At 34.0% G+C, this 27,522-nt stretch overlaps 2 protein-coding genes across 4 annotated transcripts in view; both read left to right on the top strand.

The window, feature by feature from the left end:
• Positions 1 to 719: 719 nt before the first annotated feature.
• Positions 720 to 4,426, top strand: LOC140676547 (ras-related protein M-Ras). Its single transcript, XM_072911698.1, has 4 exons — positions 720 to 924; positions 1,218 to 1,541; positions 1,728 to 2,044; positions 2,115 to 4,426. Exons 2-4 carry the CDS (start codon positions 1,352 to 1,354, stop codon positions 2,202 to 2,204), a joined length of 597 nt encoding a protein of 198 aa, XP_072767799.1. The 5' UTR covers positions 720 to 924; positions 1,218 to 1,351; the 3' UTR covers positions 2,205 to 4,426.
• A 12,421-nt stretch (positions 4,427 to 16,847) lies between these two features.
• Positions 16,848 to 27,522, top strand: part of Dtn (transmembrane protein 132C dtn) — a 148,576-nt gene continuing 137,901 nt past the window's right edge. For 2 of the 3 annotated variants that reach the window (XM_072886321.1, XM_072886319.1), the window contains exon 1: positions 16,848 to 17,761. In XM_072886321.1, coding sequence (XP_072742422.1) covers positions 17,665 to 17,761 — 97 coding nt within the window. In that variant the 5' untranslated portion in view covers positions 16,848 to 17,664. The remainder of the gene's footprint in view (positions 17,762 to 27,522) is intronic. The other variant, XM_072886320.1, reaches the window with a different exon arrangement.

The raw sequence follows: 27,522 nt of genomic DNA, 5'->3' as shown, positions 1-27,522 counted from the left end.
AAGGCAGCTCTAATTTTATGTACAAATAAGTATGTATGACATTCCTTTCTGCGCATGCGCTGTGAAGGCGCGTGTTGCACGCATATATATACATACTAAGTATGATAAACAAGCTTATATAAAAGATATAAAATAACTGCACATTTGTATTCTATAATTTAATATTTATATTTCTTCCTTTTTTTATTAACACGACATGTGTTCTGACAAGAATTAGAGACCGAAAGCAGGTTAGAAGTACATACATGTACTGATCATAATGGCGTCGGCACATGTCAACGCATGCGCAGAAAGGGTCACCTTAGCGCTAATAGTATCTCCCCGAACGCGCTATTAGTACATAAAATTCGAGGACACTTTGGGCGCGTTCGAGGAGACACTATTAGCGCTAACAGTGTCATTCTATCTTTGTCACTCATTAAAAGTTGAACAAAGATAGAACGACGCTGTTAGCGCTAATAGCGTCTCCCCGAACGCGCCTTTTATACATATAAGCAAAATCTAGGGAGTTAGCAGTCTAAAGCCGTGATTACACTATAGGTTGCGGGTTCGGTTGCGGTTAGGGTTACTATTGGACATTGGGAACAAACCAAAGGTTGCTTTGCTGTGATTGGTTGGTTCCCAATGTCCAATATAGTGTAATCACGACTTAATATTATATAGAAATTTGTGGTGGCGTTACTTATAACGCTTGCAACTGCAACGCACTTTATGTCGATGATGTTTGACATAAGGTACTGCGCGCACGCGTCTCCGTTGCATGTGTTGTGCGTGAGAGTGCACACGTGTATGTGTGTTTAGTACGCGCTTCTGTCGTTGTGTAAAACACTTTACGCACACACGCGCGGATATATTTGCACACGGTACATATCTGTGAATTGACAGCTGCCAGGACGAGAAGGCAGAAGTGGCAGATCATGTAAGGTGAGCGATACCTCGTTATGGGATTCGATTCTTTATTTTTGCACGAAACACGATAATATTCCGTCTATTATTACGCGTGAATCGTAGACCGTAAAGTTGCAAAGCGTCTGTTGAACGAAGAGAGATCCGAAGAGGATCTCTAAAAACAAGTTTACTTTTGCATCGTTGCGATTGACACACCTGCTAATGTGGTCGATGATGCCGCGATTTTCGCTTCTTTATACGTAAACGAAAAAATTCCAACGCATTTTCGTCGCTGGAGATCCGAACAATTGTATTGTTGATTATCACAGAATCTCTCGGGTCGACGAAACAATTTACCATCCCACGAGCGGTTACACTGCCAAAGAGATACGTTAGAAGAGTTGGCAGAATAGGCAGACGCAGGAACAGTAGCGGGCGAAGGAGTGGACGATCCAGAGGCGGAATGACACGTCCTCCTAATAATGACAACCTTATGACCTTTAAGCTGGTCGTCGTTGGAGATGGAGGAGTCGGCAAGAGTGCCCTTACAATACAGTTTTTTCAGAAACTGTTTGTCGCGGATTATGATCCAACTATCGAGGATAGTTACATTCAACACACAGAGATAGACAAGCAGTGGTGTATCTTGGATGGTAAAAATTTTTTTTTCTAAGTATCTTATATATCTAAATACTTGATTATCGATGAGCTGTACTGATTTGTTTTTACTTATTTTCGATAACAAAGATTGAGTAATTAAGAAATGATGGTAATGAAAGATTATCAGAAATATGAAACATTACGAGTGATTTCTCTAATGAAACCATGTGTTCTTACAGTGTTGGATACAGCTGGTCAAGAAGAATTTAGTGCTATGCGTGAACAATACATGCGTAAAGGTGATGGGTTTCTTTTGGTATATTCTGTGACAGATAAACAGTCTTATCAAAACATTGTCAATTTTCATACTCAAATTCTACGAGTGAAAGACAGAGATGTTTATCCTATGCTATTGGTGGCCAATAAAGTTGACCTAGTGCATTTGAGGAAAGTCACAGAGGAACAGGGGAGAGAATTGGCTCATCGTTTGGGCATACCTTATATTGAAACTTCTGCCAAAGATCCACCCTTGAATGTAGATGCTGCATTTCACGAGGTAAAAATGATAGATGAAAATATTATTTATATTATTCGAATAATATAAAGGCTTGTGATGTTTATTCAAGGTTGTTCGTATTATCAAAAATCAACCACCAGCCGAATTGGAGAAAAATCAAAGAAAACGACGGCGTTCGAGAAAATGTAACATTTTATAAGTTACAAAGACAGAGTATATGTACACACAGTTGTGTAAGAACCTAAGGACCATGGTGCTGCATCGTATTCGTGCAACGCCTTTAATTCCGAGAGAATTTGTCCTTCAGTTTAGGGGATTCATCAAAAAGAACGATTCTTCCGTTCCCCAGGTATAAAAGATATCTGTGACTATCTTTTTTTACTTTCTTTTCACTTTATCTTTTTACCTTCCGCTCCTCCTGCTTTATGTCATAGCGTTAATAACTGCTATGAGTAGTATCTTTAGCTTTGTACTCTGTGGATGTTACATCTGTGGAGAATAAGTATCACAGAGAGCGTGTCAATGCGAAACAAGAGAACTCTGACATCTGTATCGCGAAAATAAAATTCGAATTTTCGAATCTATAGTTCAGGATTAATTTATTATGATATTTGTGGCAAAAAGAGGAGTGTCGGAGATATATTGACTGTTCATCCTCTACATGATAAATTGAGACCACGTCTCTACCCGTGCGTACACATCAATTTTCTACCATTGAAAAAAAATGGAATTGAACGTTTTTTATTGCACATAATATTGCATAATATTAGAAGAGTTTTTTACTCTTCTCCATGAAAGAGAGATCTTTGTCATAAAATGACTATAATGGTTTCGTATATCGACTCACCGTATATCGAGCTCACTTTTCAAATAGTTATTATAGCTTTAAGCGTATTTATTTTTATTATGATATCGTCCTTCATTTCTCTTATAGTCGAATATATTCTCTTCACACATTTCACGTTTTCTAAAATTGAGCACATTAAATGTGTATCCTTTTGTGACTTGAACCCTTCCATTTTTCTACACTAGAAATATATTTATGAGACTTGATTACATTAATTAATTGCGTAATTAATTAATAAAAATAAAACAGTATATATTATTTTATTTTTTATGTATTATAAAATAAAAAAATTAAAAATTTAATATTGACGCACGCGATTATTAGTTAATTCTTCAAATAAATGATCAACTAAAATTATAAAATATTTATTATATAGACAAGTTTTATTAATGATATTGTTACATTATTCAGTTATTCATTGCGTGTTAATCGTTTCACAGTTATATAAAAATATCGCCTTATTTAATTCTTATGTTAATAAAGATTCTCGTTTTATTATCAAAGGTATCATTAGTTGTTGATAAGTTATTTGAATATAAGAAATATATAAAATATATAAAGGTAGCAATTACCTTTGCTACGAATTATTGATTTTGGTACATAGAGGTCTGATATAAAAAAAGAACTTATGATGGGATATTACGTTAATAAGATTATCTTTAATTAAAAAATAGAAAGGATATGTGTGTATGGATATGTGTATATATATGTCATACGAATAACTTTTATTATTTCATCAAAATACATTTGTGATTTTGTCAATCATTATAAAAATTATTTTTTTTTACCAATTTCACATTAGATGCTTTAAAAATTCAGTTAAATCGAAATATAATAAGAATTATTTCTATTTTTTAAGCAATTATTTACAAACATATACATACATATATTGTATTTTTAACATAAGAAAAAACTGATATATATTCGACAATGTTAAAACTGAAACATTTAAATTTTTCGAATTTGAAAGTATTGAGAGGATAATTATTTATCTTTTTGTTCTATTTATTAGTAGAAGAAACTAAATTATATCTTATAACTTGGATCATCGATTGAAAATATTTCGGATGCCATATAATTAAATCTCTATGTAAATCCCTTTACTTATAATTATTCATTAATCTACGATTTTTGTTGTCAATAAATTTATTTATATTGTCTATAAATTTGTTATGCTTTGATATTTTTTAAATAACTAATTCATTTTTTATTCTCGGATGCACATGCGCGTGCGTATATATCAGACCTTTTTATATACTAAAATAATATGGCCTACATTAGTGTTTAAATGTAAAAGAAAATCTATATACTTTATATATTTAAGAGAGCATCTCTATGTGTGCGCTATTATATACGCTTAAAATTAATGTTATGTATTTCGAAATGACTTAATCTGAGATTATTTCTCATTCGTGTGAAAAATTTTGATTCTTTGTACCCGCGTCTTGTATGCAGATCGCGTGTATAATCTGTGTATGTTAATCTTATGAAGAGAATAATTAATTTGCGCGATCACACATTACCCACGTTCGCACGCCCTTGCACAAATTAAATTTTTTCATTATTTTATAATATACAAGTTTTTTCTTTCCTTACACTTTACGCTATTTCTATATATAGGATTATAAACTTTCTTTGTTAGATAGACTATATAGGCAATTTTTCTCTTTTACGGATGTACACTATTAACATATTAGCACAAACATATTGTGTCAAGGCAGCCTTATTACATGCAATTAATTATACTGCGCGCAGAATTGTGGTACGTAAAAAAAACCTGCTGTTATACAAAATCTCAGATTATCCTTTGAATGTAATAACTTGAGATGTTAATTACTTTTTGGGTATATTATCTGTGTTACACAAGTGCTCTGCAAAGTCTTTCACGCAGCTATTAGCATGCAATCTGTTAAACTGTCATAAAATGACGTCATATATAATTAATATCGAGTTAGATTTCATCACTATTTTTCGTTGTAATCTTTTATATTAAACAAAAAATACGTTCGAAACAATTAAAGGATCACTTTTTCAATCATTCGTATAGTAAATATTTGACACGTGGAAATCTTTTTTAGAAAACTAATTTTTTTAGTAATTGTTTTTTTCTTCTTCTACGTAGTCTATACAATTATCCGAAAGAGTGATCCTTTTTAATTATCCTTGAACGAGGTGCTGTATTTATTATACATTCGATTGTATAGACAGACTTCTTCTACGTAGTCTATACAATTATCCGAAAGAGTGATCCTTTTTAATTATCCTTGAACGAGGTGCTGTATTTATTATACATTCGATTGTATAGACAGAGTGTGTGTGCTGTTTAGTGTACACTGATGAGCTCTGTCTAAAATTGTTTGAATCTGTGAATATAATATAATAAAAAAAAACGAAGTACATACAGGATGGCGCATTTTAATTTCGCTGAAGTTATTGATTTTCCAGAAAAGAAAGCTTAAAATAAAATTTTGAATCTAATACGCGAGAGGCATTTTTTCCTTGAAAGGTCTGCGAGGTTTGATTCGAAACTTCTTTTTCTAAATCACTTTTGGCAAAATCAAAATGCATTATTTGAAATGACCATCCTGTAAATACACATATAAGGGTGTATTTATATTAAGTATACATATATATATATAAAATGTGTGTGTGTGTGTGTGTGTGTGTGTGTGTGTGTGTGTGTGTGTGTGTGTGTGTGTGTGTGTGTGTGTGTGTGTGTGTGTGTGTGTGTGTGTGTGTGTGTGTGTGTGTGTGTGTGTGTGTGTGTGTGTGTGTGTGTGTGTGTGTGTGTGTGTGTGTGTGTGTGTGTGTGTGTGTGTGTGTGTGTGTGTGTGTGTGTGTGTGTGTGTGTGTGTGTGTGTGTGTGTGTGTGTGTGTGTGTGTGTGTGTGTGTGTGTGTGTGTGTGTGTGTGTGTGTGTGTGTGTGTGTGTGTGTGTGTGTGTGTGTGTGTGTGTGTGTGTGTGTGTGTGTGTGTGTGTGTGTGTGTGTGTGTGTGTGTGTGTGTGTGTGTGTGTGTGTGTGTGTGTGTGTGTGTGTGTGTGTGTGTGTGTGTGTGTGTGTGTGTGTGTGTGTGTGTGTGTGTGTGTGTGTGTGTGTGTGTGTGTGTGTGTGTGTGTGTGTGTGTGTGTGTGTGTGTGTGTGTGTGTGTGTGTGTGTGTGTGTGTGTGTGTGTGTGTGTGTGTGTGTGTGTGTGTGTGTGTGTGTGTGTGTGTGTGTGTGTGTGTGTGTGTGTGTGTGTGTGTGTGTGTGTGTGTGTGTGTGTGTGTGTGTGTGTGTGTGTGTGTGTGTGTGTGTGTGTGTGTGTGTGTGTGTGTGTGTGTGTGTGTGTGTGTGTGTGTGTGTGTGTGTGTGTGTGTGTGTGTGTGTGTGTGTGTGTGTGTGTGTGTGTGTGTGTGTGTGTGTGTGTGTGTGTGTGTGTGTGTGTGTGTGTGTGTGTGTGTGTGTGTGTGTGTGTGTGTGTGTGTGTGTGTGTGTGTGTGTGTGTGTGTGTGTGTGTGTGTGTGTGTGTGTGTGTGTGTGTGTGTGTGTGTGTGTGTGTGTGTGTGTGTGTGTGTGTGTGTGTGTGTGTGTGTGTGTGTGTGTGTGTGTGTGTGTGTGTGTGTGTGTGTGTGTGTGTGTGTGTGTGTGTGTGTGTGTGTGTGTGTGTGTGTGTGTGTGTGTGTGTGTGTGTGTGTGTGTGTGTGTGTGTGTGTGTGTGTGTGTGTGTGTGTGTGTGTGTGTGTGTGTGTGTGTGTGTGTGTGTGTGTGTGTGTGTGTGTGTGTGTGTGTGTGTGTGTGTGTGTGTGTGTGTGTGTGTGTGTGTGTGTGTGTGTGTGTGTGTGTGTGTGTGTGTGTGTGTGTGTGTGTGTGTGTGTGTGTGTGTGTGTGTGTGTGTGTGTGTGTGTGTGTGTGTGTGTGTGTGTGTGTGTGTGTGTGTGTGTGTGTGTGTGTGTGTGTGTGTGTGTGTGTGTGTGTGTGTGTGTGTGTGTGTGTGTGTGTGTGTGTGTGTGTGTGTGTGTGTGTGTGTGTGTGTGTGTGTGTGTGTGTGTGTGTGTGTGTGTGTGTGTGTGTGTGTGTGTGTGTGTGTGTGTGTGTGTGTGTGTGTGTGTGTGTGTGTGTGTGTGTGTGTGTGTGTGTGTGTGTGTGTGTGTGTGTGTGTGTGTGTGTGTGTGTGTGTGTGTGTGTGTGTGTGTGTGTGTGTGTGTGTGTGTGTGTGTGTGTGTGTGTGTGTGTGTGTGTGTGTGTGTGTGTGTGTGTGTGTGTGTGTGTGTGTGTGTGTGTGTGTGTGTGTGTGTGTGTGTGTGTGTGTGTGTGTGTGTGTGTGTGTGTGTGTGTGTGTGTGTGTGTGTGTGTGTGTGTGTGTGTGTGTGTGTGTGTGTGTGTGTGTGTGTGTGTGTGTGTGTGTGTGTGTGTGTGTGTGTGTGTGTGTGTGTGTGTGTGTGTGTGTGTGTGTGTGTGTGTGTGTGTGTGTGTGTGTGTGTGTGTGTGTGTGTGTGTGTGTGTGTGTGTGTGTGTGTGTGTGTGTGTGTGTGTGTGTGTGTGTGTGTGTGTGTGTGTGTGTGTGTGTGTGTGTGTGTGTGTGTGTGTGTGTGTGTGTGTGTGTGTGTGTGTGTGTGTGTGTGTGTGTGTGTGTGTGTGTGTGTGTGTGTGTGTGTGTGTGTGTATTATCTAAGATTATAAAAAAAAAAACAGGACATCTCATCGCGAATGTGTGTTTGCGCACATCCCCTATATATCATTTTAAAGCTAAAGTATGAAAAAAAAAGAAAAAAAAAACTTCCTCATACTCTTTTATACCCTCGGTGTGCGCGAAATATTGTATACCTTACGATATCAGAACCATGCACAAAAAAAACTCGGTCGGTTTTACTATACGATCATGAGGATGTTTCGATTGTTGTTCTCGTAAACGGAAAAAACGATTGTCAAAGACGTTTAATTAATCATATCGGATAAAGTTACGAGGAGGCGAGAAGCTTCGTTGCTATAGTCGCGCGTAACTCGTTCGAAATTTTCGATACTCAGGATTTAGCGTTCCTCGGATACTCACGTGTCACATGATCTGTAATAATGTTACGTCGTTTTATATCGCCGTCCATGAGAGTACACGAGGACAGGAAACGCGCAGGATTGTATCCAAGCGTAGGCGGATGAGGTCCACGCGTGAACGAGACCAAAAAAGGAAAGCGCAACGATACATATATATATATTTATAACAATAGGACGCAATTCGCGTATATTTAAGTACGTCTGTGGACATGTATAAATAACTAAACGTCAAGCTATCGAATATTCTTTCCGCCGATAACACTGTTCGACAAAACAAATTCCTTTTTCAAGCCAAAGAAAGGAAGCACAATTAATTTTTATATATATATTTTTTTTCAATATCGAATAACACAATTTCAATCTCTTTTAAAAACGCACACTTATTGTGTTGAAGATTTATCTGGATGTAATGTTCACATTTTTTACAAAGATGCTCCACGTTATTTATACGACATACGTACTTGACGTTATCAATCGATAAGATTATTTATTTTACAAATCTAGAGTTTAACACATGCAATCTTCTAAGTATGGAGTGCATTAGTCGATAATTGATCGAAAGAAAGATAGTAATAAAAGAATTTTTTAATAAAAAATATAGTCTATCGACTGAAAGATTCCTATATATTTCTCATAATTTATATCTGTCACAATTGATAAAAAAAGTCCTATTTATCTTACATCATAATTCTATTACTGTTAGGAAACTTTGATTCGGTGAAAAAAGTGGATGCTTCCAGCAAGAGCTTAGACTGGTCATAAAAACAAAGTACAGTTACAAAATTAAAATTGAAAACGACCATGAAATATATATTACACACTCAATCGTGAGCATTAGTGTCGCGAAATAGCAAGAGGGAAAAAAAAGAATTACTTTCAGAGTAAAAAAAGGTCGGTAATACGTCGTCTCCTGCTTTTAGAAATTAAAGAAAATTATCTATGAAATATATATATATATATATATATATATATATATATATATGTATATATAAGTCAATATATTGAACCATTGTGATAATGAAAATACGAAAAAAAAGATTATAAAGAAAGCAGAAGGTTGTGAGTGTCACATCATCGAGAGATCAGCCGCAAGAAGAAGGACGGTTGATTTTTCCGAACTTTGACAGTATCGAAAAACATTTTTTCTTAAGAATTTATCATTGTCGTTCACCCACGTTCACTACTACTACTACTACTACTACACTACTACACTATACGTCGCATCGTATGTGAGAATGTACAACTTTTACATTACTGTGTAAAAAAAAAAAAAAAATAAATAAATGGTAGAATGACGAAAATATAACATACAACACACGAAACTACTGGTACGTAGTAAGAAAAAGACGAAAGAATAAATAATATTAGGTGCGAGGAGCGTAAATTTGCAACATACATTATTCTATATACATACATACATATGAACGTGTGTATATGTATAGTTACGAGAATTATATATTTTGAAAAAGATGAACGAAACGAGAATTTTCCCCTTTCCCTCTTCGCCTTACGAAAATAATTATAGAAGAAAAATACTGTTATATATATATATATATATATATATATATATATATATATATATATATATATATAACAGTATTTTTATTAATATATATCGTATTGTACATCAGATGGTGTGTATGTGTATGTGTATGTTGCGTATGTATAATCTTTCATATAATATATAATATATGTATACATAAGAGCATACATGTGTGCAAGTGTATTTGCATACGTATATACGTGAATGCACGACTATTTTTATGTTGAAACGTACGTGTGCGTGTGTATGATTGCGCGTGATTTGTGAGCGTGTCACTAACTGTGCTAGCCTGTATGTATGAAGTACATTGATAATAAATTATAACTCGTGTTTACAACAACTGTCCGCCGTGTTTGCGCGCGTGTCACCTCTTTCATATATTCCGCTCCATTTTATGCGTAATCCTGACATTCGTATTCGTCCTGTCTGTAAAAATAGTAGAGGAAAATCCGACATACCATTTTATTTTTTATCTTTAGATTCTAGCTGAAAGTTCAACCTAAAAATTTACATTTGCACGCAGATATTTACTAGAAAAAAAATAAAGATAATATTTTATAAAAAATAATTGGTCTGAAAAGAATTGTGCGTTTATTTCATAAATATACCCTTACAAATTACACAAAATATATAAGATCTTATTTTGCATTCACTGCCTTACTTATATCTGTCATATATAATATTACGCATTATTTGCATCATTATGTATATTATTTGCAAAAATAATGAAATTTATATTTCATAATAGTTATTGACGCATATTTTTTATTTTAATCACATAAGGAATGCTATAACGCAAGAAATTTAAGCGTGATTGAGAAAAAATTTCGGCGGGTAAAAAAATTTATATTTAATAATTTGTTTAGGTATATAATTATTATTATATGTTATTAATTATGTTAATTATTTATAATAGTTTATTATATAAGCATATAATAATTTCAAATTTTTATTTAATTTTTTACACATACAATAGATTTTTTTGTCAATGTATAACTTTTTTTAATTTATATATATATATGTATACACATATATACGTAAATACATACACATGAGTAATTGGAAATGTCAGAGTTATAACATAATCTAATTGCACGCTATTTACAGTCACGCCCCTCTCCGCGTGAAAATTCAAGCGGGATCAGCACACGTTTAAAGTACTCTCGGTTGATAAACATCGGAGGCTACTTAACTCCTTGATACGAGCAGCAGTGCGTGCATTGCGGTGCGTACCTACGCAATTGGCCAATAAACGTCGCCGCAGCATTAGACAAAAGCACCCCGCAAAGTGTGGAGTATTAACGACACACGACGTGCCGTTTCAAGGGCCACGTGCGAGTAACTGCGCACTAACGTCATTACCCTCGCGCAAATGGTATACATGTACTGGTAAAGCTCCATCGAAGTACAAGAGACACGTTGTAATGTGTACACTACTGCACAGTTGGAAAATTTGTGTTGTTAAAAATTTTTGATAGTTAAAATTTTTTATGTTAAAACTCGACACATTTACTTGTCAATTTAACATATTACAGTTCTGTTAATTCAAGCCAGTTAAATTATTAAAATAACTGAAAAAGAGTATAAAAATAATATAATGTGCACGTATTTTTAATTTCACATTATGTTTCGAATTATTAGTGACAGAATTGTGTCTGTTAAAATTTACAGAAAAAATGTTGAGTTTATTCTACAATATGATATAAGAGTGATTAGTAATACCTGTCACGTGTCTCAACGATCTCGACTTGACTGAACTGTTTTGACGTGTGTCTCACATTAACATTATAATAATATCAAAGTAACATGTATAACGTATTACTTTAACATTATTTTCTCATTAAATTTACACACAAATATTATGTCAAACGAAATTGACATTTATTTTTATGTTAAAATATAACATAATATTACTGTTTAACATGTACCTAATATGTTAAATTAACAGAAAAATTTCTGTAGACCGTTTGCGATTTGTGTTAAATTTAACACAAATTTTCCAACTGTGTGACATATGTAATATCTGGCAAAATATTACCGGAAATAATAATTGTATCGCAATTGCATTTTTGAGTATTTTTATTTGGTGTTTTATTAAAACTAAAAAAATAATGAATTTATATATACATATGTGGAATCAATCGAAAAAAACATGTAGAAAAATTATTTGTTAAATTGCATGTTTATAATCATTTTTATGTATCATAATAGAACGCAATTCGTGCCTAAGGAAGATTGCAATTCTGTAGTCCACGTAGTTTTACATTTATACTCACATTTTCTTTTTTTCGTATTTAATTCGAGAAGAGAAAAGTCTATTTTGCAAATCACATTTATTCTATTTGAAAATATACAGCCTTACAATTATTATTTTCATTGAGAAATATTGGATAGATTTATTCGGAAAATAGTAACAAAAGTTGAAAACAAAAGGTTCATCATTCCCTCGTTTACTTTTCATTGCGTTACTTTTATTAGTCAATCGTATTTCTTCTTTTTAATTATCATTGTATATTTCATACCCGTTTCTTTTGCATTATACATTTAAAAGTATTGTACAACACATTTTAACAAATAATTTTTCAAATTCTTTTTTTTTTAATTGATTCCACAGATGTACATGTAAATGTTATTTTGCAGTTGCAAAACATCCTATAAAAATATTACATAAATTTTAATAAAGAATTACCATTATTTTTATTTGAAGAGAATATCAAGTCCAAATTATAAATGTTAAACATTAAATAAATAAATTAAATTTATTTAAACAAATATATATTAAATTTTTAACCAGCATCACGAATACAACAGCAGACTAGACTACTAATCACACATCTAGTCTCTTATCTCTTTCGTTCTCGAGTAAATGTGTACCTTCGTGCTTAGCTTTGCTGTATGCCATGTGATAATGTGATGAGAAATGAAGATTAAATAGAGAGAAGCAGTCTGTGCAACCGCTAATACACCGACTTTCCAGGGAAGGGAAACAAAATTAAATAAATGGCACACAAGTGACGGATAATATTATTATATTTAAACGTAACAGATGCGAGAGGAGGAGGAAGATTGGACTAATCTGGAGTGACGCGAAACGTCTAAACGTTACGTAGAAAAATAACAGAAAATATCAAAATTACATGTGATAAGTGGAATAAGAGGAGAGTTATAAAAATGTGTATATCAATGTTGCAAACATTTCCTTGTTATATCCACTATATATTTCAATTTTTATTCGTTATCGACTTTCTCTTAAAGTATGACAATTTGATAGAAATCGCAATTCCGATAACAAACATCAAAAATAAAATTGAGAGATTGATGTGTCGTAGAGAATATATTTTTTCACTTCAATTCTCCTTTTTTTCTACGAAGAAATTAAATATCGCATTGGATGACACCTGAGGATTATCATACCTATATACAGATCTGAAAGCAAATTCATGTCACGAAAACATTTTTAGAAATCCTCAAAATATTGATCGGAAGCGTTCCGGACAGCTCATTGTATGGCATTGGTTATAATTCGCATGCGCACGTTTAAAATACACGTCGAAGTAACTTTACGATGAATAAATCAATCTCGCGTGGGATGCAATAGATGCAGGGGACCATCCATTGATTTCTTCTCTCGTCGACACGATATATCGACGAGATATCCGAGATATCAAAGTGAAATATCGGAAAAATATGTCCCGCCTGATGTATTACGTTTCCGACTATATACATATTATTCCGGTTTAGCTTCCACGTGTCTCCGAAGCAATTGTGTAACATTTGTATGAAGAAATAAAAAAAAAAAAAAAATTCAAAAAATAGGTCATATATATATATACCCGCAGAACGGGAAAGAATATTTGCAACCGTGTTGTCCGTAGGGAAGTGTCTTAACAAAAAGTCTAATGGTCCTTTTTTTTTTTTTTCTTTCTTTCTCCCTCGCGTTCTGTATCGCGTCACCGTCTATAGAATTCTTTCTCGACAATAGCCAAGTGTCGGCATAACGTGTATGGTGTGTGAATCCTTATCGCAATATCAAGCGCGATAAAAGTTTTCATCTCTGGGGCAACCGAGAGAATGCGGTGGATTTAAACGTTTTTATCCGCCCCCTCCCCCCGTTCCCCCGTCTTAACTTTATTCCGACATTAATTGTACTTATATATCAAGAGATATTACCTCCAGATACGCCCATATTTTACCGTTTTAGTAACCGGTGAGTTTTATGCGTTTTCATTAATAATCGAGTATATACCAAAACAGATTGCAGAACATTCTTCTTACGTATTAATTTTACTTAAATTAATCTCAAGAAATAAAGGTAAGTGTTGAGAGAGGGAGAGAGAGTAGACAAGGGCCCTTCTCCGATCTTATTAAAACTTGCGCATATTTTCGAGGGATGGAGACCGAACCTTAATATCGTTCTTTATAAATGAGCACCTCTTACACGAATAAGTTTAGTTGAGAAAAGAATCTGTGTCGATTTTTTATATAATTTATTAATTTTTATATAAATGGTATAATTTATATGTAATATTTATGTGTATTTGCACGAGAAAATATAAAGTCCATCATTTCTCAAACACGTTACAACCGTATTAATTGACAATTTCGAATACTGTATTTTAAATATAATGATCAATTAATACCACGCCAATTTACGTGTGCAAAAAAATAATGAAAATTACTAATTGTCACAATACTCATAGTTGTCTCGTTCAAACGTGGAACTTTAGTGTTTCGAAATTATGTGTACATTCGAAATAATCACTTAAAAAATGATCTTGCAACTTCAAGAAAAATTTTCTAGGTGTAAAAAATTCACTGAAATAGATAAATTATTAGCAAATACTGTGTGATACTGCATATATTTACACTTAATCAATTTAAATGGCAGAGACAGAATTTATATCTGTACTATTAGTGTAATTTAGACGGAAAATTTTTCTGTGATACCTACCTTTAAGGCCTATTGTCAAGGACAATTATATTTGTGATTAATATTTGGCAATGGAATTTAAATTTTCTAGAGGTATTGCTAGAATATTGTTGTTATAAATTCTATACGTGACAAACAATATTCTAACAGATACAAAAAGTAGCGATAAATTTTAATTGAGACATCTAGAAATCTATCTACATTAACCAAATATTTTTTTGAGTAAATCTTTTAATAAAATTTATTCTTTGATCGACCAAAAAAAAAACTGAAAAAACCCTGAACGCATCGTTTCATTTAATTAAATATAAAAACTATAGACTATAAATATCGACCTTACACGTATTTTGTTTCAATTTCCGCGGAAATTGTATTTGATGTACATGCATATGTATTTTTACATCATCACGTTTCTAAACAGCATATACGATCAGCACGCACATCATACATCACATATACAACTCTGTCGCACTACCGTGTATATAAAACGAGCTAGCTCGTTTCCGAGAATTCTCCCCCCCCCCCCTGTTTCCTTTTTGTACACGGTCTCGTATTTTTCGAGGAAGTTTCTACTGACAGTTGGTACTGTCTAAATCGTTGATTAATTTAGCGATTTAGCTTTTCGCGATTCTCACTTGTGCGTTAATATCACGTGTTTATATTCACTGTATATTTAATGTCGCGTGTAATAGAAATCGACTAATTTCGAGTAATTCTCGTTGTAACAATTATATTTCATTCGAGTAGCACAAACTTGAATTTCCGGAATTGACGATCACGTGCGAAATCAAGAGTTGAGAAGTTTAGCGCGGGACGTTTGTGAAGCGTAAAGATTTCATCGCGATCGTGAGAGAGTTTTAAATTATTGAGAATAAATATCGCCTGCAAGTATATATGTAAATGTATGTAGTATCGGGAAAATGTTGAGAAAAATATCGGACGATTGTCGTATCGTGTACAATATAGGGTATCACGGCAATTTTATTAAAGTGAATTCTACGCGACCATGATTCCAAGTATTGTTAAACGTATTAATAAAATTATTGAGAATAAATATCGTCTGTAAGAAAATTTGCAGTATCGGAAAATGCTGAGAAAAGTATCGAACGACTGTCGCATTATGCGCAAACACAGATAATAATATATTACGTGAGTGTGCGACAATTTCATCGAATAAACTCCGCGTGACCGTAACTCCAAACATTGTTAAACAGATTAATTAAATTACTGAAAAATTAAGATTAATTAAATTACTATGGCAGAGGATAAATATCATCTCATAGTAAATATGTAGTACTCGAGAATATAGATGAGAAAAATATTAGACGAGACTATTGTGTACAATAAAAATCGCGTACAAATATACATTATGAATTTTTATGAACATTTACATTTTATATTAGGATTATAAAAAAAAAAAACATTTATAGTTATACATTATTCTCATTTATGTTTTTTTTTCCTATATACTTTCTTGACGTATTGTTCTCGATTCTCTTTCCATAAATATAAATATTTAAATAGACGCAAAAGCTATATAAATAATCTTATGAAAATTAATTCTCGTAGATATATAGCTGACGGAATAAAGAAATAAATTCGTTTCGATATTATAACTTTTACTTTTCGCGTTTATTTTGAGATTCTCTTCAACAATTATTTTTTCATACTGACAGAGACATCGTACATTCCCTCTACAACAAATCAGCAATAAAAATACCAATGATACATTCTCCCATTATCGAAAACAATATGTGTATTATTCTTTCAGATAACACAAGCTATTCAAAAGGAATTTATTTTTATGTCACCAATTTTGAGTCCCTTTTGAAATACATATACATTTTATAAAATGTATTCTATATGTATTTCAAAAGGGACTCAAAATTGACATAAAAATGAATTCTTTTCGAATAGCTTGTGTTATCTGGGCTGTCACGTATTTCTGGTAGTTTGATAAATACCAATTTTTTTATATTATACATTCTTTTTTTCGATAATTAAAAAAAGTTTTAAACATATCAATGTTGAATGCGACACTGATATTTTATATATATATATAAAAAATTTCGGTATTTTCTTTAATATACATCGATATTTTTTTCTATTAATATTTATGTAGACATACATATATAAAACGTCTTGATATATATCGGCAACAGTCAATCTAAACTGTTACCGACGAGATGTGTGGTTTAACGACACTCTCGTAGCCGCGGTCCGCTTCGATTTTAATTCTCGTATCCACACACACACACGTAAAGTATACGTACCACACATACATATATAGACACACCGTCTCGCCGGCCGGCTGGCAGAGGAGCCGTCGGAGAGATTGGACGTGCGCGCGCAACCGGTAAGATCAGCTACAAGGCAATCAGCGCGCACTGAGCATGCCTGTCTCCCCCCTTCCCCCCTCCCAATCCTCCGCTCGCGCTTCTTCCCCCACTCCTCCGACTTGCGGCGGCGGCGGCGGCGGCGCGCCGATGCCAGTCGGTCAATACTCCGGGCAACGCGGCGGTGAGAGCACGACGGTCGGTCTGTGCACACGCCGCTCGCGCTTCACGTCGTCGAGAAACATTTTCTCTCCGCGTCTCTTCGCGCGTCCTCTCTCTTTTTCTCCGTCTCACGCGCGCGATATAATCTCGTCGTCGTCAACCGAAGTTGTCTGTGGAGTTCCCGGTGCTAGTCTGTCCGTTTTCGGTCCGGCCGCCGGTAGTGGTGCGTTCTCACCCGTGTGTCACTCTGGACATAGCGGCTGACGCAAAAACGACGTATTAACGAGCACGTATATATATATATATATATATATATATATATATATATATATATATGTGCACACGCGGGAGTGCGTAACACAGTGCATACCTACGCACGCGTAGACGCGCACGTCTCCGCAAGGAGGAGCGCGCGAGGGGGCGGCGCGCGCGCGACCGCCGAATAGCGTCGTCGTCGTCGTTGTCGTCGTCGTCGTCGTCGTCGTTGTCGTCCTCGTTGTCCTTATCGGTTTGTTTGCTCTTATTCGCTCGTTAGTGTGCGGGGCACCTGCGTGTGAGAACGTTCGTTCGTACTTGGTTCACGAGATGTGAGAGAGTGCGCGAGACAGAGGACGACTCCCGTCTGTCGAGGGACAGAGCGCAGTGAAGGTCGTGAAGGACGACTGGTCCGTGAATTCGGAAGGATTTTTCAGTGATTCTCGCGCGATCGGTGGGTGCAAGCTTGCGAGCACGAGGAAAAGCAAGGGAGGAGGAGAAGGAGGAGGACGGTACATATCCCAAGTGACAAGACAAGCTATGCGTCTCGGTGCGTGATGGACAGGAGGCGAGCCTTCCCAGCCAGCAGCGGCGGTTTCTCGATCGGCAGACTCATGGATACGTGGATATTCTTCCTGTTCGTCGCCATTGCCGGTGAATACTTTTCTCGCTTCTTATATATTCATACGCACGTACGCTGTCTTTTATTTCTACCCGGGGAGATTAATTCCGCTGTGAGGTGGACCCCCCCCTCTCTCTCTTTCTCTCTCTCTTTCCTCTGTCCCTTTTCATGTTACGTGCACCTAACCGAGCATACTGAAAATTTGTTGACATACTTGGAGATTTTTTGACGTTTACGTATCTGATCAGGTAACGAGAAAATATAATGCAGGGAGAGAGAGAGAGAGGTTAAACACGTGTACGATGACGTAAGTATTAGCTTTGATAGGGACTTGATTTTTATTTCGCGTAGACACGCGTCTACGCAAGATTGTTGTAGCATTACTTACTTTCATACAAGAAGTCAGGTATCTTTACGTTTTTATATGTGTGGCACGGTTGTGTTTACGTAATGAATCACATCGAAACAAAGAGACAAAGAGAGAAAGAGCAAGAGATTTATTATAATATAATTTTAATAGTTATATAATTGCGGGTTGTATAAGACATTTGGACTCAAATATATTACCTACATTTATGCGTAATAAATTACGTTACATGTAAGATAGAGAAGTAAAGAGAGATGTTTATTATAATTTTTACAAGGTATATAAAAATATTTTAGAAAACATTTTTAAGTGAATACTTTTACGCGTGTCATTTCTCGGACATTTTAATCAATTTATTCCAATTAAATTAATATTATTAAAACCCGCATATATATGTATATAAGGGACATGATTTTCGAAACTTAACTTATTCTAATACATTTCTGTATTTTTCAAAGGATGAAATTTTATAATGTAGATATATTTTAACAAAAAATTTGATCAACAGTTTTTCACAATATGATTATCATAATTATATATAACGCAATTAACTGATGATAAAATGTCATCAAAGCATGATAGAAAAAGTAAGATTTTGTTGGAAAAATTGTAAAAATTTCGGGCACACATATTGCATAATCTAAGACTGTTTGCTTCGAATTTAATATTCCAATGAAAAGATCCATCATTCAAATACTATTTTTTTTCTACTATAATTTCTTAAAAACACTTGTGCAATATAATTATAATAAATTTACACTGATTACTCTTTCTCTTTCTTTCTTAAAACGTATAAAACTCTTAATTTGTCACTATTATAATTTTAAGTGACATTTTTTCACAATGATATCGACAAGTGTCGTTAATATTTAATGTTGCAGGAGAAAAGATACCTTTTTTAAAACGACATTTATGATCGCTGCCTTGGGCGTTACTTGTCTTTTAGCGTAGAAAGAGTCAACCTGTAAAATATCTATATTAGCACTTAACCTGTAATCCAAGCAAAACTCGCGTAATTCGAGCTGCAGCGCTAATAGTGTAATTTTAGATATTATCTGAATGACATAATAACAGATAATTATTGCTATACCCATCACTGCCATTTTATAGAAGATATTTACATGGAGAGGCACATTTTTAATGTAGTTGGGAATCGGATACGTCAGAGTTTCAGCTCAGCTGCCATTGTAAAAACGTATCTAATAATATATTTTTCTGTTATCCCAGCATTTTTACAATTCATCTGCTGCAGTCCGAATATATTTAAAAATATTACATAATTTGAAACATTATACCGGGAGCCAAGAGAATTGGATTTCTCTGAAAGTTTTTTTTTTCTTTTTTTTTTATGGAGGAGAATTTTTGTGAAGAGAAAGAAAGCACACATATGCGAGAAAATCTCTCTCTAATGTATTTTTTCTTTTTTTATTATTACATCACTGTTTACTTCCAATTCATTCGTCAAGCAAATAAAAGCAGTGGCTTTGCGCGCAACTTTTTATCCCATTGATGATTCAGATATCTTTTTGAAGTCTGTGTGCATGTGGGGGCGCCTAACACTAGGTCGTCCCACCCGTCGTGATTCGGCGATATGCACTTGCGTTTCGCTTTGTTCGCCGCGTCGATGCGCATTACATATGCAGCACGTGCGGCACGCACGAGTGCGTGTACCGCTAACGTCGTCCTGAAACGCGCGTTTCATTCAGGAGAACGACGGATAAGCGTTACGGGAGGGAGAGGAGAATTCTATTATCGATTCGTTATACTTTCGGATCATTGATCCGTGGGTTTCCGGAACTTTAAGAGATCACGGCCCATCTGATTACACAAGCGTTTGTAATCATTCGTTTTATGTGAACGTATTTTTTTTTTTCCTTTTTTAAGGCAAATACGATAATGAGTGTTTGCAGGCGCGCGTTATAGCGATACTATTATTGAGTACGATAATAAGGATTATGGAAATTAACTAAGGAGATACGGGCAATAAGAGGCGATATAAAAACGTTGCGTTGCGTTATCGAGGAAGCAAAGTAGTTGCAATCGATAAAATCGAATAATTATTCCGTAGAGATTTTTTTTTTTTTTTTATAATTACGCGCGCAGAGAACAAGGAGTTTCTTCTACTTTTAATATTTCTTTCCTTCCTAATGAGATAATATTGTAATTTGGATATTAATGAGTTTTCATATCTCATACGCTTTACTCACCATTGACAGACTCAGAACTGCCAATTATTGCGATACAATCAATTTTTATTGTATCAAGTTACAGTTTTATTATATATATATATATATATATATATATATATATATAAAGGAACGAATACATTGTACTCATACATTGATATCATCGGTCTTATGCTGCGATTTTGTATGCGAGAAAACTTCTCTTTTTGTCATCGATTCAGCTCATGCATAACTTATACAGCTGTCATCACGACAAGTAAGCGTGCAAATATTTCTGATATTATTCAAAACAGATAACGTAATAAAAGAGACTTGAAAAATTTTGTATCGCTTGATCTTGCGTGTATATAATACCATTTATGGGAGTAAACCTTTAAGTTGATGTTGTAGACTTTTAGTGTTTTTTTTTCTTTTTTTTATATATAAAACTTACGCAATCTCTCTTGAATTTTTTTTAGGAAATAATAAAATTATTTAAATTATAAAGTTTAATATTATGCAATCTCAAAAATATTATGTACTTTGTTGTTGGGTTAATATTTAAGATTCTGTAAATTTTTGTTTCGCGATTTAGACCATTTTGGATTTAAAAAGCGAAAAATTCGAGTTGTAATACACATCGAGTAAACGTATCACGTATTTGTATTCATTTTGAATATTATCGAATCAATGTTAATTTCATAACACTTTATACTTCTTTTTTTCTTTATAAAAATATATGTATTTTAGGAACTCATAAATTTTTAAAGGTTTTCCAGACGATAAATTTTAGATTTATCCTATCTCGAGCATAGAAGGTTTTAGCGCCGCGAAAGACGCGATGAGACGATGTTTTGCATAAAAAGATTGCACAAGCGGGATGCTCCCATATATTCTATGCAATTCTATACACTTTTTTAAAGATTGATATATAACATCATACGATATTTTTATTGTCTTTTTCTAGGCGAGAGAAAATTCTAAAGTCTAAGCGATTCAATATTAAAAGCATATTGAAAATTCAACGTATTTTGTATTTTAGTTTCAAATAGTCACGTATTACGTAATATTCTCGGGTACTAAAAATGTGAGTCTCACACATGTCAGATGTAACAAAGACATTGAACAGAAGAAATTCCAAGCCATTTTGTTTCCGATTACCGTGAAATTAATGGGTAATTTTCCTTCGTTAGGCTTCTTGACTTTTGTCTTATTTTTGTTCTTTATGGGTATTTAACTTTATCCATTACAGTGTCTCTCAATCTTATTTGACATTTTTAATGATTATTACATATTGACAATATATATTACATTGCATATATTTTATTATTATATTTCATATTTATTTTATCTTATATATATTTTATCATTATATATACAACGCAAAATATTATATTTTACACGTGCTTTAATTTTTCGTTATAATATCGTATATAAATTTGTTTTAATACATATTTACAATAACTTTTATCAATTATTTTGTGTGTGTTTTTAAAGAGATATAAATTTTTTGAATTATACTCTGAAACGTTCATACTTTTACATTCTGAAATATAAAACAAAAAACCGCGTATAAGTATTAACGTAACTTAACATTAATAAGGAATATCGTAAACTAAGGAAATATTTGCAAGACAATTTTATCAACTTTTGACGTTGGAAGATTTAAACACAGCAATACTTCACTTCTTAAAAAGAACTTGATACAAACTATAGAAGCACAGAAATCTTCTTCTATGATAATGAACATCCATAAAAGACAGGAACGGTATACTAATTTAAATTTATATCTTTGCTTACATTTTTTGTTAAAGAGAACAAAAATCTTCATATTATTTATTTTATTTAATATCCAAAGTTTTAAAGATTTAAGAATACAAAGTATATTATGTTAATGTAAAGTATGAAATTAGTATAAAGTAGATTAATTATCATAAGAGGTAGAATTGATCACGGCATTACATTAAAGCCGGCATTCACGGTTTAATGCACCAACGACGCGTGTATACACTGCGGGAAAAATGATGCTGCAGAGAGGGACGAAATCCCCCATAAAATTAAGTCTCGAATGGCTAGCGCCAGTCGTAGGGAATCGCAGCATGATGCCAGATGGCCTGGCATTCTCGGTGACGTGCAGAAGAGGAATCAGGGAAGCGCTCTTTGTCCAGCCACTCTCTTCTTTCCCTTATTTCTGTTCTGTTTATCCGACGATAGTCGAGACGATACCACATTTTTTGTTCCTCTTGGCAAATCGCAATCTTTTTATACCGTTTTTCTCTCTCTCTTTCTCTCTCTCCCCTTCGCTTTCTCTCATTTAAACCATAATCTCTATCCTCTTCTGCTTCCGTGCGATCTCTTCCTTTCGCATTTCTAGAATATCTGCTGTCGCGTTTGCTCGTGTACTTCAGAGAAAGAGAGAGAGAGAGAGAGAGAGAGATATATATATATACGAGAGGCAGAAAATCATCCATTCTCTGCACTTTTCTACGGGAAAAAGAAACCATCACGCGATTGTATTTTCTATACCTTTTCTATACCATTCGAAACGTTAGTAACGCAATGTGTAGAAAGATGTAACAATATGGACTTGCTCCATTATTGACTATTGATACTGAATTTTTTTTTTTTATTTAAAGAAACTAGACTGTTTTTTTTTTTTTTTTTTTTTTTTTTTTTTTTTGTGAAATTTCGAAATCGACGTGCTACCTATTTTACACATCACTAAATCACTTTTCGCGCGAAACCTTTGCTTTTATTTCTCAGAATACCGCGAGTACATAGGGGACATTTGGGACACGGCAGCTTTAGTAAAAGCTTTTAGGACCGAATTTAGTTAATACGTTTACTTTCGACCTTTAATTTTGGATAGTTTAAATTAATTCCTTTGTTCTCTGTGAAGTGCACGCGGTTTTCATAGTCAGCTACAGTGTATTCTGTTTTATTGCAGATTTCTGTATAATTAAGCTTGCTCTTTTTGAGTTTTAGTAACTGCGTTGGATTTGTTTGTGCTCATTTTTGCTGTAACTATTAAATCAGTAATTCAAAGGAGATTAGAACAAAAGGAAAACATATTTTTAGTTAGATATTTTAATTTAATTTTTAATCCAACTTTATTTTATTTTATTTGATTAACTGATATGCTTTTTATTAATCGTGTCACGCTTGTGCTAGACTGTATTAAACGAAATCGATGGTTCCAATCGAATCGTACATATATTATATTAAAATATAATAGATATATCCTTTCAAAAACTCTAGCCATTTATTTTCAATATAAATAGATATTTGCCGATTGACAAAATTGACAGCGATTCACCGTCTTCAGTTTCATGATAATTCGTGTAATAAAAATTGCCGATATTTTCCTTTACTTAGTAAAAAATTCTCTAAATTAAGTATAATAAGTTTTTGCAACATTTGCATTTACAGAATAATCGCAAACTGTACTATTTTGAATTAATTATGTGCCGATGAAATATAGAATAGTGGCATACGAAAAAATTGAATAATCTTGAAATTTGATTAAATTCGATAAAGAGATGAGACATAAAACTTCACTTTTCGAACATTTTCGAGATATCTTGGATTATGTTAGCTGCATGAAATGACTTTAATGAAAAATAATGTCAGTCTATATCTGAGTTTATTTCAAAATATCATCGGTGTATTATCAATATGATATTAGGATTTTAATTTAAAATGCGGATGTAGTGTTAAATTATTTCTTGTGTGATATCTTTAACTTTCATTGTTGGTTGCTTCTCATATTTGCACGCGATTTCCCAGGAGAAATATGAAAAGTTATTGAAAATCTCATTTCATTGAGTTTTAACAGTATTTTGTAATCCATGTAAAACCGTCACATTTACAATTAGTGTTATTGTGACATTACGCGAGATATTATTAAATACGGCGATTTAATACTCTTGATTTACATGATCACTCAATATTTATACGCAATATTTATAAATGCGTTCTGTTATGGCATGTAATTTTAACGAAAGGGAAAATTAATATTTTCGTAGGAGGGACGAATTTGCTGCTCCTCTTTTCTGTTTTATATTTTATAGTAAAGTTTCTCTTCGTAGTACGGTTGATAATTCAAAGGCATTATAGATGCAAGATGTTGATGGTTGTACATTTTTCATATGATTACCAATTTTGTACGGCTATACGCGTCTCTAAATATTCTCTAGTTTATGTGTTTTATCTAAATATTCCTGTACACAAAAGCGTGAAAAATGGAGGCAAACGCCGTTCTTTGGTCGAGGAAGTTAAAGTTAATACACACTTTGCACTTTTATATCAAATCCCTGGAATATACTCCCGTTTTGAACAAATCGAAAAATAATGTGACATAACTCGCGAGTACTTATACACAAGGAAGACAGGATGACGATGACAGTATCAGTAGATTGATCATAGCGTTTCCGTTCACGTTGACAGTTTCGATGAGCGATAGAGCTTTTGACGATACGTTCCGTCATCGGGAACGTCCGTTCATTTTACAACGTTACGTTTTTTCCGTTTTTTATAAAAAAACAAGAAAGAGAAAAACGTGTTCTAAGCGCGGATTGATTGAAACACGTTCGTAATATCCGGGCTGGCAAGCGCGATCATTTCTGGATTTCTTCGTTGCTTTTCTTTGTAGAATCCTTGCGTACGACAGTGAGAAGTAATTTAATCCTTTGGGGAAGCAGCTACCGACCCCTTGTTCCATGTCGGTTTAATTTCTCGTAGATGATGCCAGTTAACTCGCACGTATAATTCACCTCAGTTTTGAAAAAAGATATAAAAAAGCCAGGCAAAGTAGTATTACTTCAAAATCCGATAGTAATAGTGACACGAATAAAAAAAATGACAGATATTCTTATAAAAATAAGAATATCTATTGTACATAAAAATTACACTCAAAAAAATGATCTTGCAACTTCAAGAAAAATTTTCTAGGTGTAAAAAACTAACTGAAACAGATAAATTATTATTATACAAATACCGTGATACTGCATATATTTTGCACTTGATCAATTTAAATGGCAGAGACAGAATTTATAACTATTAGTGTAATTAGACGGAAAATTTTTCTGTGATGCCTACCTTTAAGGCTTATTATATTTGTGATTAATATTTGGCAATGGGATCTAAATTTTCTACAGGTATTGCTAGAATATTGCTGCTATAAATTCTATACGTGACAAACAGTATTCTAACAGATACAAAAAGTAGCGATAAATTTTAATTGAGACATCTAGAAATTTATCTACATTAGCAAAATATTTTTTTGAGTGTAGGAGATTGCAATTTTATATTCATTTTTTATATTTCTCTCCTTTTTCGAATTTTTATACTTTTTCATTTTCACTTTGTCACTTTTGAAACGGAGGTGCACATGTAATATACAAAGGTCTCTCAAAAGTTAATTCGCACATGTTAGCGCACATATAAAGGAGCGTAGGTGGATGTATACATGGAGCATAAAACCCCTGTGAACCTGGCACCCATTTTCAAAAATTGTTTTAGAAGTAGTTCCGTCGTTTAAAGCAAAGAAAATGGCGTTTAAAGATACGGGGGGGGGGGGGGAGGGGTCAACTTTACATTTTTTGCAACTTTGAGACGACACAACTTTTTTGTTATCAATTTTAGCGCTTTGGTTATTGAGGATAATTTTTAGAACTCTTTGAGGGCTATCAGAAATCTAATAAATTTTTCAAATTTTTGAAAATGGGGGGCCAACTTCACAGGGGTGAGCATAAATGCCTGCCGAAAGAAATACATTTCTGTCCGACATAATTTTTCCATTTCGGTTTAATTTCTCGTAGATGATGTCAGTTAACTCGCACGTAATACAATTCACCTCAGTCTTGAAAAAAAGATATAAAAAAGCCAGGCAAAGTAATATTACTTAAAAATCCGACAGTAAAAGTGACGCGAATAAAAAAAATGACAGATATTCTTATAAAAATAAGAGTATCTATTGTACATAAAAATTAGGAGGTTGCAATTTTATATTCATTTTTTTATATTTCTCTGCTTTTTCGAATTTTCATACTTTTTCATTTGTCAATTTTAAAACGGAGGTGCATTTGTAATACAAAGCTCTCAGAAAGAATGAGCCAAAAGTGTTAATTCGCACATGTTAGCGCACATACATATAAAGGAGCACAGGTGGATGTATATATGGTGCGTAAATGCCTGCCGAAAGAAATACATATCTGTCCGACATAATTTTTCCGATACGTTTTATCGGTCGTCTCATAACTGAGAAAAGTACCTCTTGGCCAACGTCCCTCGCAACTTTCCGCGGAGCGATAATTTCGCGAAATTTACGAGGTGAAACGCTATATTGGAATCGAGAAAAGGAATCGGATTTCACGTGCGATAGAAGTGCAACGCGATATTTTCGCGCTCGCTCGGAAGAGAAAGAGAGAGAGAGAGAACCGTCATTCAGGTTCCTTTTCATCACTGGAGGGCGGATAAGCGGCGGCTGCGTACAGCGTAATCGTCGATCGTAGTCGTATTTTATGTTGTCGCACCGAGGGAGCGATAAACCCCGAGAGTTGTTTGCGTGAGACGACGATGACGTCGTGTCGCGTCGCGTCGCGTCGCGTCGTGTCTTAATTCTTAATATCATTTTCCGCCAACGGGAAGTATCCATCGCGCTCCCGCGAGAAATGGCATTCTGCCTTATAATCTTTCGCTAATCTTTATTTTCTCCTATTAGGTCGCGAGAGATTAATTTCCATTCATACCATTTCTCACACATATATACGTGGATACGTATAACGAGTCAATTATATATATCGTTTTGCCGCGACGTGGCTATTTCTCGAGCTCGTGCGCGTCCATTATTAAGGCATTTTCTCCATTTTTGTCACGTTCATATCGTTGGCATCATAAATATCCACGACACAAGATGAAATGGTTTTATTCTTTCTTTTTTTTGTACGATATAAAATAAATCAGAAGTATTTGTGACTTTTGAGTGAATAGAGGGACTATTTTTATTTTAATGATACAAATTTAGTAATTATCATAAAATTTTTTAATATGAAGACATGAATACCTATATCAATTTTATCATTGAAAAATATAACAGTGATGTTACATAGGCAAATTTATTATAGGTAATTTCGCGATTCTATCCAATAAAATTATTTAAAAAGAAGTCTCATGAGAAAATCAATTATTAAAAATATAAAAACATAATGCGAAAATTTTATGATAATTACTAAATTTTTATCATTAAAATAAAAATATTTCC

The sequence above is a fragment of the Anoplolepis gracilipes genome, chromosome 2 (assembly GCF_047496725.1).
Source record: "Anoplolepis gracilipes chromosome 2, ASM4749672v1, whole genome shotgun sequence".
Classification (NCBI taxonomy): domain Eukaryota; kingdom Metazoa; phylum Arthropoda; class Insecta; order Hymenoptera; family Formicidae; genus Anoplolepis; species Anoplolepis gracilipes.
The sequence above is the reverse complement of the archived record's forward strand: the minus strand, read 5'-3'. Positions and strand labels throughout refer to the sequence as shown.

Bases quoted from the DNA above. Each gene is read 5' to 3' on its own strand.
- LOC140676547 (XM_072911698.1), top strand. From the start codon at position 1,352: ATGACACGTCCTCCTAATAATGACAACCTTATGACCTTTAAGCTGGTC. The intron at 1,542-1,727 runs GTAAAAATTTTT...GTGTTCTTACAG, and splicing joins GCAGTGGTGTATCTTGGATG to TGTTGGATACAGCTGGTCAA. The intron at 2,045-2,114 runs GTAAAAATGATA...TGTTTATTCAAG, and splicing joins TAGATGCTGCATTTCACGAG to GTTGTTCGTATTATCAAAAA.